General features: G+C 37.5%; 1 protein-coding gene across 4 annotated transcripts; it reads left to right on the forward strand.

Moving 5' to 3' along the window:
• The first annotated feature begins 1,377 nt into the window (after positions 1-1,377).
• Positions 1,378-12,862, forward strand: LOC133859557 (uncharacterized). Of its 4 annotated transcripts, none has more exons than XM_062294988.1 (6): positions 1,378-1,788; positions 2,521-2,902; positions 3,145-3,341; positions 8,409-8,553; positions 10,721-10,934; positions 12,522-12,862. In XM_062294988.1, the coding sequence occupies exons 1-5, from the start codon at positions 1,730-1,732 to the stop codon at positions 10,916-10,918; spliced, it is 981 nt and encodes a 326-aa protein (XP_062150972.1). In that variant the 5' UTR covers positions 1,378-1,729; the 3' UTR covers positions 10,919-10,934; positions 12,522-12,862. The 4 variants fall into 4 exon arrangements, with proteins under 4 accessions (XP_062150972.1, XP_062150974.1, XP_062150971.1 ...); XM_062294990.1 differs by having other exon boundaries at positions 1,382-1,788; positions 10,721-10,874; XM_062294987.1 differs by having other exon boundaries at positions 1,383-1,788; positions 8,406-8,553.
• Positions 12,863-14,059: the final 1,197 nt, after the last annotated feature.

Genomic DNA, 14,059 nt, shown 5'->3' on the forward strand with positions numbered 1-14,059 from the left:
CTTTCTGCAAATAAGTGCTACGGGGGCGATTTTTGGTTTTGGACATAAAACATAGAATGAAACTTTTTGAAAGATTGATTTACTTACCGTTCGATCGGAGCGAAGGATGTGAATGAGAACTGAGAATTGTAGATTTGGGAGGGGAAGCATGGATACTTTACAGGAAAAAGTTTGGAGATGTTTAGTTACAAAGCTTTGCAATATGCTCTACATGATCTTAAGCTAAACATAATTGTTGATTTTAAAAAGAAATATTGAATCAAGCAAATTCGTCGATTCTGAATTATTTAAAGAAATTTATGGACAACATGAAAAAGAAGAGCAAGGCTTAGTTTGTGGAATTCTTATGGATCACAACAGTTCCCATTTATATATGTTAGAATCCAGAGACAGATAAGGAAAGAGGTAAAAGAAAATTGTATTCGGTGAATGAATTTTGTACATGGTTGGTCCTATTTATAGCCGGCTAATCGGTTTGGTATCGGTTGAAAATAACTGGTAATCGGTTTTAGCATTATTTATACCCGGTTATAACCGATAATTGGGTATATTTATATGAATAATAAAATAATAAAAAAATATATTAAAATTTAAAAATATCAAATTATTAAATTAGCCTTAATTTTTACTTTACACAGATGTGATTTTCTTTCTTTTCCTTTCCGCCTCACTGACTGCCTCTGTGCCTCAGCCGTCAACGCCATTTGGTTCTCCAGTTTATTTGCTTAAAATGCTTACAGTGGAGAGGAACTTTGTTATTTGGTTTCTTGTCTTGATGCAATTGCCACAACTGATTAGGAACCATGTTGCTCAGTTGTGTATAAATGCAGTATAATGTAGGACGTGGGCATAATCATTGCACAAATTCTGATCTCTTCACATAGTTGCCTGGACCTTTTCCTGTCTGTAAATATGTGTATTCCCAGTGACAACAAAGCAATTGTTCTTTAATAGTATCCTTTGTGGCTGGATGCACCTAGCATTTTGATTGGCATGCAGTGAAAGAATCAAAAGAACAAAAAATAGGAGGGGACAAAAAGAAAAAGAAAAAGAAAAGACTAATTTTTTTAAAAATTTTGATCAGTAGCCGCCGTTTCTTGGCCAATCAAGTTTTTATTCTTGATGAGAGAGAGACCACTTATGAAACTCACTTAACTAAATAAAAATTGAGTTACTTAAGTTGGGTCTCATAAGTAGTCTTTTACAACTACCTGCTAGAAATCTCTCAAATTCGAACAAATAATTTAAAAATATAATAATCCAATAAATTATGAAAGGAAAACAACCTCAGAAAAAGAAAGAAAAAAAGAAAAAGAAAAAAAAAGGGGTTTATGATGACCTTGTAGCGGCGTGTTTGGTAAGTGCAATAAATTATGGAAGAGAAACTCAGCCGTAGGAGATCGCGCCGCAGAAATGACCATCAAGAGGCCGCGTAGCTCACTATAAAAAAAACGATTTTCTACTGTTTATTTTTTCCTTCTTTTTTTCTTGGGACGTAGAGAGTTGTTTTCGCTCCAAGGAGACCGAATTGCGAAAAAAAAGAAGAGAAAGAGTCGTTCTTGGCCATTTCGTGTTTGACCAAATTCCAAACATTCATTTGGTATAGTAGAAGCCTTTGAGAGATTTTTCAAAGACGATGGGCCTCTGAAGAGAAATGCGTTCTTGAATTCGCGTCCATTCGAGATTTGTTTTCTTCGAGTCTGTTCGATCCGACTTCCGAGACGAGTCCATGGCTGCGCCTAGCTCTCGAGCTCAGTCGTTTGGTCAAACCGAGATTAACTGGGACAAGTACGTCTCAATTTCTGGTTTAATCTCTCTTTTTAGTGTACTTTCCTTTCGTTGAGTTCTTTATGCTCGTAATTAGCCTTTTCTTTTAATTTCGTTATGAAATATATGTGGTTTTGTTTGGTAGCTGAGGAAAGGGGAGGGAAAAAGAAAGAAAAGGAAAAATTGAATTCCATACTTTCCGTTTGATTCGGTTATCTAAGCCAAGTGGTTGTGCAATCTTAGGCCTCGAATTTCTGAAAAACATGGAGTTTGAAATTCCACGGAGTTATAAGATTGTTATTTCGAAGAAAAGAATTGATGCGTATTGCGGTAAGGTATTCGTATAACTGTGTTTGGTTTTGTACTTCTTAAGGGCATTAAGCAAAATGTTAATCTCACGGTTGAGGGTAATCATTCAAAACTAGTGAAGAATGTCTACTTATTGATGTACTTGAACTAAATCAATTCAATTCAACTCACAAGGGTTTCAGTCTCTTTGAGTTTTTCAACATACCAAAAGTCCTGAAGAAACTCCCTTACCTTGATTGTAGCCTCTTCCTTTTACAGTATATATGTATGTGTGTGTGTGCAGACCCAACCCAACTAAGTCTTCTTCAATAGACAATAGGAACCAGGTTCATAGGTGTCACAAAAGTTTTACGCTCATAATCTTATGGATTGATTAATCTTTCTTCTTGATTTACTAATAATTTTAAATTTATCAGCTTTTGAACTCACTGGTTCTACCTGCAGGCTTGACAAGACCAAGTTTTATGTCGTAGGGGCTGGCCTCTTTACAGGAGTTACCGTGGCACTGTACCCAGTCTCTGTGGTAAAAACCAGGCTGCAGGTTGCATCAAAGGATGTTGCCGAGAGAAATGCAATTTCTGTCATCAAAGGGATACTGAGAACTGATGGGGTTCCTGGTCTATACAGAGGGTTCGGTACAGTCATAACTGGTGCAGTTCCTGCCAGGGTCATTTTTCTTACTGCTTTAGAGACCACAAAAGTGGCTGCCTTCAGGATGGCTGAACCATTTAAATTATCTGAGCCTACAGAGGCAGCCATAGCAAATGGAATAGCTGGCATGATAGCATCGGTTTTTTCTCAGGCTGTGTTTGTTCCAATTGATGTGGTATGGAGGCTCTAGGTCATATTTTGGACGAGCATTTTGTCTTTATACTTGAAATTGTAAAAACTTATTTAAAGGGTTGGCATATTATCATCTGATTATTGGTTTATAAGATTTCTGGGTTTGAAATGATAATTTAAGTTTAGCCTAAAGGTCACAGTCATATAAAGCGAAAAAAAGAAAAGAAAAGAAGAGAAAAAGAGGAAATTATTAGATGCTAATTTCCTCAATATTGGGCTCTTCAGATTAGCCAAAAGTTGATGGTCCAAGGATACTCAGGCCACGCAAAGTACAGTGGGGGTTTAGATGTTGCTCGTAAGGTTATAAAGTCTGATGGCATTCGAGGATTATACAGAGGGTTTGGTCTATCTGTTATGACTTATTCTCCATCAAGTGCTGTATGGTGGGCAAGTTATGGTTCAAGCCAACGCTTCCTCTGGAGGTGAGACATGGTAATTTGTTTTCAATTAATGTTAATTGTTGAAAGTGCTTGTTTGCCTTAAGAATCAGTCCAGTAATAATTTTTCTATCATATAAGGGGACATGGAATGTTGTGTACCTTTAGATTTTAGGTTGTTCATATCTTAGAAATGATCCTTCATATATTACTATATCTTATGTACTTCACATGAATAGGATCTATCAATTTTAGATGAAATGGTTCCCCATTTCGTGGTCTAGATTAGATGTTACAGATCTAATGGTGTATATGTTGTTACATAGTGAATTTTAAATGACATGACGACATGTATACCGTTAGATGCAACAAAATAAAATCTGGATCATAAAATGGAAGAACCATTTTAAGTGAAATGAAGATGATTCTGATCCTACTTCACAAGGGGCAAACCAAAATCAGACGTGCTTTGCTCTAAATTGGACTTAGTAGGCTTCAAATTCCAGTTTCTTATTAAACAGGGTAATGACATTGAAAAGGTCAGGAATATATGTAAGTTCAAATATAGAGATATGATTAGGAGGTTGGGAGCCTGAAAATGATGGTTCTGATGACTTGACACTTACTTTTTGGCCTTTAGTCTAAGAGGCCATGCCATGCTTAGACCATTCAAAAAGATAAGCTAGCAGGTTGTAAGAGATTTGAACATTCCTTCACATTTATGGACTTCGGGTGTGTCATTTTATTTTTTATTTTTGATAAGTAAGAGAGATATCATTAAAAAGCGCAAAGCGTAATCAAGTACACTGGAAGTATACAAGAAAGGCATCTAAGAAGAAAAAGAGAACAATACAAGGAAATCATTAAAACTAAACGATAAAGGTGCGAGGAATGCCGCCGCCCAAGAGTACAAAGAATGAAAGAAAAAAGAAATGAGTTCCTCAATAGATCTTTCTTTGTCCTCAAACTGCCTATCATTGCGTTCCCTCCACAAACACCACAAAAGGCAACAAGGGACCATCTTCCACACAGCTGCACTCTGAGAACGACCACCCGTCCACCAGCAATCGAATAAATCTACCACCCGAAGAGGCATAACCCAAGACAGACTAAAGCGACTAAAGATGGCATTCCAAAGAGCGCGTGCAACCTCGCAATGGAGAAGAAGGTGATCCACCGACTCCCCATTCATTTTGCACATGCAACATCTATCAATCACAATGACACGCTTCTTTCTGAGGTTATCCAAGGTGAGGATCTTCCCTTGCGCTGCCGTCCAGGCAAAGAAAGCCACTTTCAAGGGAACCTTGGTCCGCCAAATACTTTTTCAGGGAACATGAATAGCCTCTTTGCAAACAAGAGCCTTATAGAAAGATCTAACATAAAATTTCCCTTTGTGAGAAGGAGACCACCAGAGCTGATCTTCCCCATCACAATTCCCTCTGGTTGAGTACAACAAAGAGAAGAAAGAAGCCAAAACATCTACCTCCCAGTCGTGGGCCGCTCGGAAGAAGCTAACATCCCACTGATAGGACCCACTCACCACAACCAAATGGTCTGCAACATGTGCGTCCTTGTCACACGCAATGTCGTACAAAACTGGAAAAACTTCCTTAAGAGGCGCCTCACCACACCACACATCATCCCAAAAACGGATCCTAGATCCATTTCCCAGAATAAGTCTAGTATAGCTGCAAAACAACCTCCACCCCTTCCTAATATTCTTCCATAACCCCACTCCATGAGACCCAGGGGGGTCTAAAGAACACCAACCATCCCAAGTAGATCCGAACTTTGCATCCACAACAGATTTCCACCAAGCCTCTCTCTCATGGGCATAGCGTCATAGCCACTTCCCTAACAGAGCCATATTGAAAATCCTCAAATTTCTAATGCCCAGACCACCACTAGAAATAGGAGAGCAAACCTTGGCCCAATTAACCAAATGAAACTTAAATTCTTCGCCTATGCCACCCCACAAGAAATCCCTATGCAACTTCTCAATACGATTAGCAACACTTGAAGGAATAGGGAAAAGGGATAGAAAGTACGTTGAAAGATTAGAGAGAGTGCTTTTTATAAGGGTTACTCTGCCACCCTTCAACAAATACAACCGCTTCCAGCTAGCCAACCACCTCTCAATCTTGTCAACTACCTCATCCCAACTAGACTTATTCTTAAAAGGGGCCCCCAACGGAAGACCAAGGTACTTTAACGGAAGAGAAGAAATTCCACAGCCCAAAATGCCAGCAAGTTCATCCATGTTATCCACAAGACCCACAGGAACCAAAACTGACTTATCCAAATTAATCTTCAATCCTGAAACAGCTTCAAAGGACAGTAATAACATACGAAGATAGAGAAGATGTTCAGGACTAGCTCCGCAAAAAACTAAAGTATCGTCTGCAAAAAGCAAATGAGAAATATGAATCACTTCATTGCTACTAGAGCCCACAGAGAACCCAGAGAGAAAGCCCCTTTGAACAGTAACAGAGAACAACTTGCTGAAGGCCTCCATCACAATAACAAACAAAAGAGGCGACAGAGGATCACCCTGTCTAAGACCACGAGAGCTGCCAAAAAAACCAGCAGGGGTGCCACTCACCAAAACCGAGAAGCGCACTGAAGAAATACAATGCGCTATCCAAGAATACCATCTCTCCCCGAAACCACATCTTCTCAACATATACAATAAGAAATCCCAATTAACATGATCATAAGCCTTCTCGATATCCAGTTTGCATAGCAACCCTGGTTCACCTGATTTGATGCGACTATCCAGGCACTCATTAGCTATAAGAACAGAATCAAGAATTTGCCTTCCTTTCACAAAAGCATTTTGCGGATTCGAAATAATCTTCTCCACAACCTTTCTGAGCCTATTAGCAAGAACTTTGGCAATGATCTTGTACACACCACTTACAAGACTAATAGGCCAAAAATCTTTAAGATCCACAGTCCCGAACTTCTTCGGAATTAAGGCTAAGAAAGTGGCATTAATACTTTTGACAAACTTGCTATGAGTGTGAAAGTCCTGGAAAACTCCCATGAGGTCAGTCTTGATCACCTCCCAACAATCTTGGAAAAACGCAAGAGTGAACCCATCAGGGCCTAGATCCTTATCATGATTCAAACCTTTGACCACCTTTAAGACCTCCCTTTCCTCAAAAGGAAGTTCTAAGGAATCGGCTTCACCCGCATCCAAATTGTCAAAAACCATGTTATCCATCCTAGGCCTCCAACAGAAAGATTCTGTAAAAAGAGATTTGTAAAATTGAGCAACATGATCCTTAATAACCTGCTGATCTGAAGAGATAGAGCCATTGATAGAGAGAGACTCAATGGAATTGGATCTCTTGTTCGAATTGGTTACCCGATGAAAGAATTTAGTGCATTTATCATCCTCCTTAAGCCAAAGAGCCCTAGACTTCTGTCTCCAGCTAATCTCCTCCTGTAAAATAGAGTTCTCCAGATCTCTGATGACCCCACATTTCCTCGTCTTTTCTTCAGGAGTTAAACCCTGTTGTTCCTCCAATCTATCAAGAGCACTCAAATCTTCCAAATGCATTTTCTTGTGGAACTCCACATTACCAAACTCCTGATCATTCCATCTTTTGAGATCAATCTTCAAAGCCTTAAGCTTTTGAGAGAAGATGAAGCTGGGCGAGCCTTGGAAGCTATAAGACTCCCACCAAAGCCGCACCCTATCCACAAACCCTTCTGCCTTTAACCACATATTCTCAAACCTGAATGGTCTGGGACCCCAATGGACCCCACCACAATCAAGAAGAATAGGAAAATGATCAGAACACAATCTTGGAAGCCTTTTCTGAAGAGAACTTGGAAACTTGACTTCCCAATCTGGGGAAACAAGAAATCTATCGAGGCGAGACCAAGAGGGACTCTCCTGATTATTAGACCACGTAAATGGCCCTCCTGAAAGAGGTAGATCCATAAGATTCTGCTCAAAAATAAAATCCGAAAACTCCATCATAGCCGCATTAATACGAACGTCTCTAGATCTTTCAGCAGGAAAGCGTGTGACATTGAAGTCACCCCCGATGCACCAAGGCAGCTCCCACCAAGAAGAAAGGCCAGCCAACTCATCCCAGAGAGAACTTCTTAGAGAGTCCAAGTTAGGACCGTAGACCCCAGCAAAAGCCCAAGAGAAGTTGTCAGCAATACTTCTGAAAGAACAAGCAACAACGAACTCGCCCGCATACACATCAATCTTCTCTACGATCCTTCTATCACACATGATCAAAATACCACCAGAGGCTCCGCGAGAAGCTAAATAACACCAATCAACAAAGTGACAACCCCATAGACTTCTCACTAAACTATTGGACACAAAATCCAGTTTAGTTTCTTGCAAGCAAATAATATCAGCCTTCCACTGCCTTAATAAGTTTCTGACTTTCAACCGCTTGTCACCCTCGTTTAACCCTCTAACATTTCAAGAGAGAATTTTGGGCTTCATTAAAAACCACCAAAAGCCCTGCCTTTGCACCTACCACGAGAGGTGCTTCCACTATGTGCATCATAATTAACCGAACAAGATAATCTGTTTAATTCCCTCGTACCTTTGATGCTCAAGCTCGAGCTAAAACCCGTTGCCTTCTTAACATTACTGTCGATTATAGCCTCAAACACAGCCGAAAGCTTACCTTCAAAGCCATCGCAAGTAATCCCCACCCAATGGCTATATGCTAGAATTGCTTTCAAAAAGCCCTCTGGGGTCTTCTCACCAGAATAGTTCCTGACTTTGTCAATAAAAGACACAGGTACAGGCTCTTCCTCTGGGAGTAAAGCAATTTCCAGCCCATTCCTTTCTTCCAAGCCTGAGTTGTGGTTCAGCATAGGAACAGAAGAAGTAATTCCCGAAGAAATCAGGGGGTCTGGAGGACCCGAATCAACCCACATAGACAACACATCATCTGAATCCCTAATAACATTGGCACAAACAACCGGATCTATGGGAGAAACCCCCGAATTTTTATCATTATCATCATTGTTTATTATTGTTGTTTTAAAGTTGTGTTCTGGGTTCTCCACTTATTAATGATTTATTTAATTTCTAACTATTCCATTACCATTTCATTTATTCAGCAGTCTCTTAGGCCACGGCACTGATCATGAGGAAGCTGCTCCTAGCCAGTCAAAAATAGTGTTAGTCCAAGCTACTGGAGGAATTATTGCAGGAGCAACAGCGTCCTGCATCACAACCCCATTGGACACCATTAAGACACGCTTACAGGTATTCATTAACCTAGATCACATCAAACTATCTTCTTCTTCCTTCATCAGTTCCATTGAACCCTGACTGCCGGACAAGCTTTTGGCTGGTTGCAATTGAAAATGCTCTATAAATTTCTCCAGAAAAAACATGCTTGGTCTATTCTATTTGCCATGAAAAATGTAATTCATGAATTGTTGATAACATTCTACCTACTTTTCCCTGAAAAAAATGGTGGCCTGAAGCTCCCTATTCCCTGTTCCCTTAGTTGCTGCTTGCTTTCTGGTGCGAGGGATTCTGAAGTTTGACCATCTTAAAGGCAATTCACATTGTATTCATATAGTGACAAAGTAAATCAAGGGCATTCTCCTCTATTTCCCTAGACAAGTGATTAGTCATAGGAAAATTTAGAATTTACCCCGTCTTTTGTGTTCATGTGTGTGTGCGTATACATGCATGTAGGGGTGTAAGATGAGCTCGGCCACTCGTCAGCTTGGCTTGATTCGGTTCGGTTAAACTCGATTCGGTCTCGGTTTGAATAATAAATGAGCCGTTCGTGAACACAATAATATGTTCGAATATTAAACGAGACATACTCGTATAAATTCGGCTCGACTCGACTCGGATAAGCTTGTATAAACTCGTATAACTTCATTTTTACAATTTTTTCTTAGTATTATTTTAATTTTGTAATAAAAACATCTTAAGTAAAATGAATCATCTTCCTAATATGATAAATATAGCTTGAATTATTGTTGTGAGTTTAATTTTATAGATTTGTGTGTACATAAGTGTGTTTGTGAGTATGTGTGGTTATATGTGTTTGTGTGCACACATGTAATTTGTGTATGTGCATAATAAATTTATATACATACATATAAACTCGAGATTATATTATTTAAGATTCAAGTTAATTTCTTTAATGAACTCAGATGATAAAATTTTAACAAGACCTAATTAATTAATGATTAATATGGATTTATGAAAATATAAACAATCATGATATTTACTTTATATAATAAATGAATAAGTTAATTGAGCAGCTCGTGATAAGATCGAGCTCGACTCGTATTCGAAATAAAATTAAACGAGCCAAGCTTGAACAAAATATTTTGTTCGATGATAAATTCAAGTTCGACTCGTATTCGAAATAAAATTAAATGAGCCGAGCTTGAACATTCAATACTTGACTCGACTTGGTTCGAATACAGCCCTACATGCATGAGCATGCTTATGTTATTGTGTTTTGTATGTACATGCCAAGTTTATCAGTGCACTTGAATGGTTTCACTTTAATTGCATGTTGTGCAGTATTTCTTTTTCTTTTTTCCCACAAAAATATGGTAAGCTATTGGTATAGTGTCCATCAGTGTTTAGTCAACTTGGTAGGTAAGTGTTTTGACCACTAAGACATAGGGTTACCTACCAGGACAGACAACTTTTTTGTTCCACGATTTGTTCCACAACTTCTATGGTATGTCTTCATGTAACTTAACACCCTTTGGCCCAAAAGATTAAGATAGGGCTTGAGATTTATTTTAGTATCCATGCAAAACTAAATGGGAGTCTTTAGTTGTCGGTTGTCTGAAACTGGAGGGGCTCCAACTGTTTGCAATAGTTCCATGGTTGTCAATTTACCCAAACTTTCCACCCGCAGTTGATATTTTTGCCCCTGCAATTTTAGTATAAGACATGGTATTGACATGGCATATTAGAAAAAATAATTTTAATTACTATGTAGAATCTTTTGACTTCGTCAAAAGCGCGGTAGATCCGTAATTTATAATACTTGTACATTATAAAACCAACAATAAAACCAATTTATGCCCACACTCATTTTTTCCTTTTCCCCCGCTCTTTTTTTTTTTTTTTTTTTTTTTTTTTTTTTTTTTTGTGTGTTTATGGTTCAATCTTTGAATTCTTTTTTCTGCTATTTTTTCCTGGGCAAATAAATGCCTTCGTAAGTTGGTCTGTAACCATACAAATACAAAAAAGTTCAGAATTACTCCACAACCTTGTTTTGGGAGTTCCTGATGTGTGGAACACTCAATATATAGGTCTAGAGACCTCATCTTCTCAAAAAAAGCTAAAGCTAAAATGAGTATGCTATGGGCTTTGTGTTCATCTTCATTTGACCGATTTACTTCTGATGTTTTCTTTTAATTAGTTTTTTTCTGCACTATAATAGGTGATGGGACATGAAAAGAGAACCACTGCAAGAGAAGTTGTTAAAGGCTTGATTAAAGATGATGGTTGGAAAGGTTTCTACAGAGGATTGGGTCCAAGATTTTTCAGCATGTCAGCTTGGGGAACCTCAATGATATTGGCTTATGAATATCTGAGTATGACTCCTCCCTCCAAAAAATCATTATTCTGGAGTACATGAATATTGAGATGACAAAGTAAATAGGCTAAAGGACCCTATCATATTTGTCATTTTTCTGCTTATTAAATGGATCTCAATCATCAGTAATTAGTGGATTTGGTGCTTGAACTCACACGGTAGACCATGACTTTCTAATTCTACTCCAAATTATTCTTTCTCCATTAGTCCAGTAGCGCTTGAGCTACCATATAAATATGTTCACCTTGGATCTAAATTCTGAAGGTCCATGTTGTTGGAACTTGTGTGGCCACGTGCTGTGCTATTTTTTCCACAGTCATGCTGCTTCAACTGGATTACAGCAATCGGATCTATTGCTTTATATTTGCTGTTCTGCTCATGTATTCTCATCTGCTTTTGATATTGTCATCTGTAGGAAATTGATAAGTTCTTTTTTATATGTGAACATTTAGTTTCAGGTTATCTTCAAAATATATCGCAGTATTCTAGGGAATGAACAAAGAAAATGCATATCTAATTTCTATGATGAAATCTTACCTCCTTTAAATTATTTTGTGGTTAACTAAGTATGCCAAATCTGTTTGTGTTTGTGTGTGTCGTTACTTTATGTGGCTTAAAAAAATTGTGAATGTTAGGGTACAAACTATGTATATATTTGTCATCATTATTTGTCCAGGATGCTCATTATAATACTTGAGATTTTTAGTTTGTCTTATCTGGGGAACTATTATAGGAAGTAGGAACCTACGGATACCCATGACATTTTCTTCTTTTTATCTCTAAGAAACTGTATATAGATGGAGAAGTGGTTTAACTTCAATGGTGAAAAACGAACTTTAATCATCGTTTTTCAGCCCCCCCTCCCCCCCCTCTCTCGCTGTGGTACGACTAGGTATATATTTGTCAATGCTCATCATAATACTGGAGATTTTTAGTTGGTCTTCTCTGAGGAACTATTATAGGAATCAGGAACCTACAGATATGTTACCCCCCCGCGGGTCCCCGTCTCTCTCTACTGGAGATTTTAGTTGGTCCTCTTTGAAATATATTGATCGTTCCCCCTACAGATATGGCCTTTACTTCGAGAATAGTTTAGCACACTGTTTCAGTTGTCCTTATAATGTGATATCAATTCCTCAAAATGAAAATTTCTGTTGTAATTCATGGTTTCAGACCCTCTCTCTGTCTTATTTTCGTGTCCAAATCACCTTTGTATGAAGAAAGTCCGGTGGGGTCTTTACTCTCGGGTATGAGAATATTTTAGCACCGCAATTCGGTCATCCTTGTACTGTGATGTATCTATGCCTCAAGATGTTTATATTATTTTGTTTATTGTATTCTTTTGGAATCCATTTTTCATGTGATTGCATATCTGCACAGCATTGTCCAAATAATTTTCCTCTATTTATTTATTTTTTGTCTAGGCTTTTCAGACCTTTTTGTCGTAATGTCTGTAAATTGAATTGTAGACAGCAAAAAACGAGAAAAAAAAAAAAAAAAAAAAAAGTCATTGCGTTCTATGTTTCTATGGAAGTGTGTGGTACTGTGGTGTGTGCGTGTGAAAGTGTATTCACACACAACATATTTTACATGTGTATTATGCCTTGTCTAAGAGTAACGTATTGTTTTTTTTTTTTTGGTTCAGAGCGCTTGTGTGCAAAAGATGACTTGATGTGATTTACTGCTGGTCCACAACCTTCCTTCTTCTTGGCATGAGAGGTAGTTATTTTTGGTCAAAAACTGGCTGAGATTCATCATTTTGTTGACAGTGGCTGTTTTGGATAGCTCTTGAGTTCCAGAAACAGAATAGCTGGATATTGAAGCTTTTGGGGCTATTTTGATTAAGGAGCCAACATTGTGGTTACCAGAACAGCTAGATATTTGCTCTCTTATTTTTGCGATAAAATTGAATCAATACGAGGCTCTGGCAACTAACAAGTGTATTCTTTGGCATAGTAAATGCAAATAATTTTGATTTTTTTGAGATGTAGTTATCTTCCTGCCCTTTTTCTTTTTTTAAACGTAGCCTTCCACGTATTCACAATATTATGGAGTTCTTTGCACTTACATACTGTTAGCGTCACTAGGTTGAGGCCCAAACAGAGGAGTTTCTAGAAAGTGGCTTACAGTAATGTAAAGGTGTTTCTGTGAGGCATCTTCTTGGCAATGGGTCGGAGCCACTGGCTATAAGCTTGAATTTGGTGCGTTTTTAATTCATAGTTCGTTGCTATGTTGCCGTACGTGTAAAACTCCTATGGCAAGCTTCTTGATCTTCAATAATTTTTAACCAGTATTAGTTTTTAATTTCGTCGCTTTCTTCACTCGAAAATTCCGCGATTGCTTTTGGTTATGCAAAGCCACATCTACTATCTATCATTTTTATTTTTTTTTCTCGGATGAGTGAGTTTTTGTCAAAGCTATTATTTTGTATTTAACTCAATCATTTCCCAACAATCATCATTCAGAAATAAAATTTATGAAAGTTCCACCTATAATCTATGATATTTCATCACTTTTAAAAAGGTACATAAATTTTAAAACGTCAATTCAGGGTATTCAAATTTTTTTAATTTCAACCCCTAGTTATAATTTTTCGTTAAATCCTATTAAAATTTTCAAAATACCCATTTTTATCTTTTTAACAAAAAAAATTCAAAGATTCAAGCATGAGTATTTTTGCAAATTTCGTTAAATTCTGACTAACACCTAAATTCTATAATTTTTTTCCTAAAAAAAAAAAAAAAAAAAAGTATTTTAAGAATTTTGACAAAATTTTATAAAAAAATTCTAACGGAAGGTTAAAATTGAAAAAAAAAAATTAAAAGATGAATATCTTAAATTGAGTTTGAGTACATTTTTCAAAAGTGACGAAAGATTAAATGTTATAAATGAAGTTCTCGCTAAAATTTATACTACTAAAAACCAAATTAATTTGGAAATAAAACCAAGTCATATGTGCAACTAGCTTCTAGTTCTTGTCTTCTAGGAGGAGCGAGAAGCGGAAGCCCTTGTTGAGCTGTCGTGGCACCATGAAACTCAATCCATTATAGGGCGCTATTGGTGGATTCTTTTTTTGGATCACTCAAAATGTCTTTCAAGAGCTAAGAATTCGATTTCCATAATTAATACAATCAATAGAGAATGATCAGCGTCGCGCGCGCGCATATATATATATATATATAT

This window comes from Alnus glutinosa, chromosome 2 (genome assembly GCF_958979055.1).
Source record: "Alnus glutinosa chromosome 2, dhAlnGlut1.1, whole genome shotgun sequence".
NCBI classification, from domain to species: domain Eukaryota; kingdom Viridiplantae; phylum Streptophyta; class Magnoliopsida; order Fagales; family Betulaceae; genus Alnus; species Alnus glutinosa.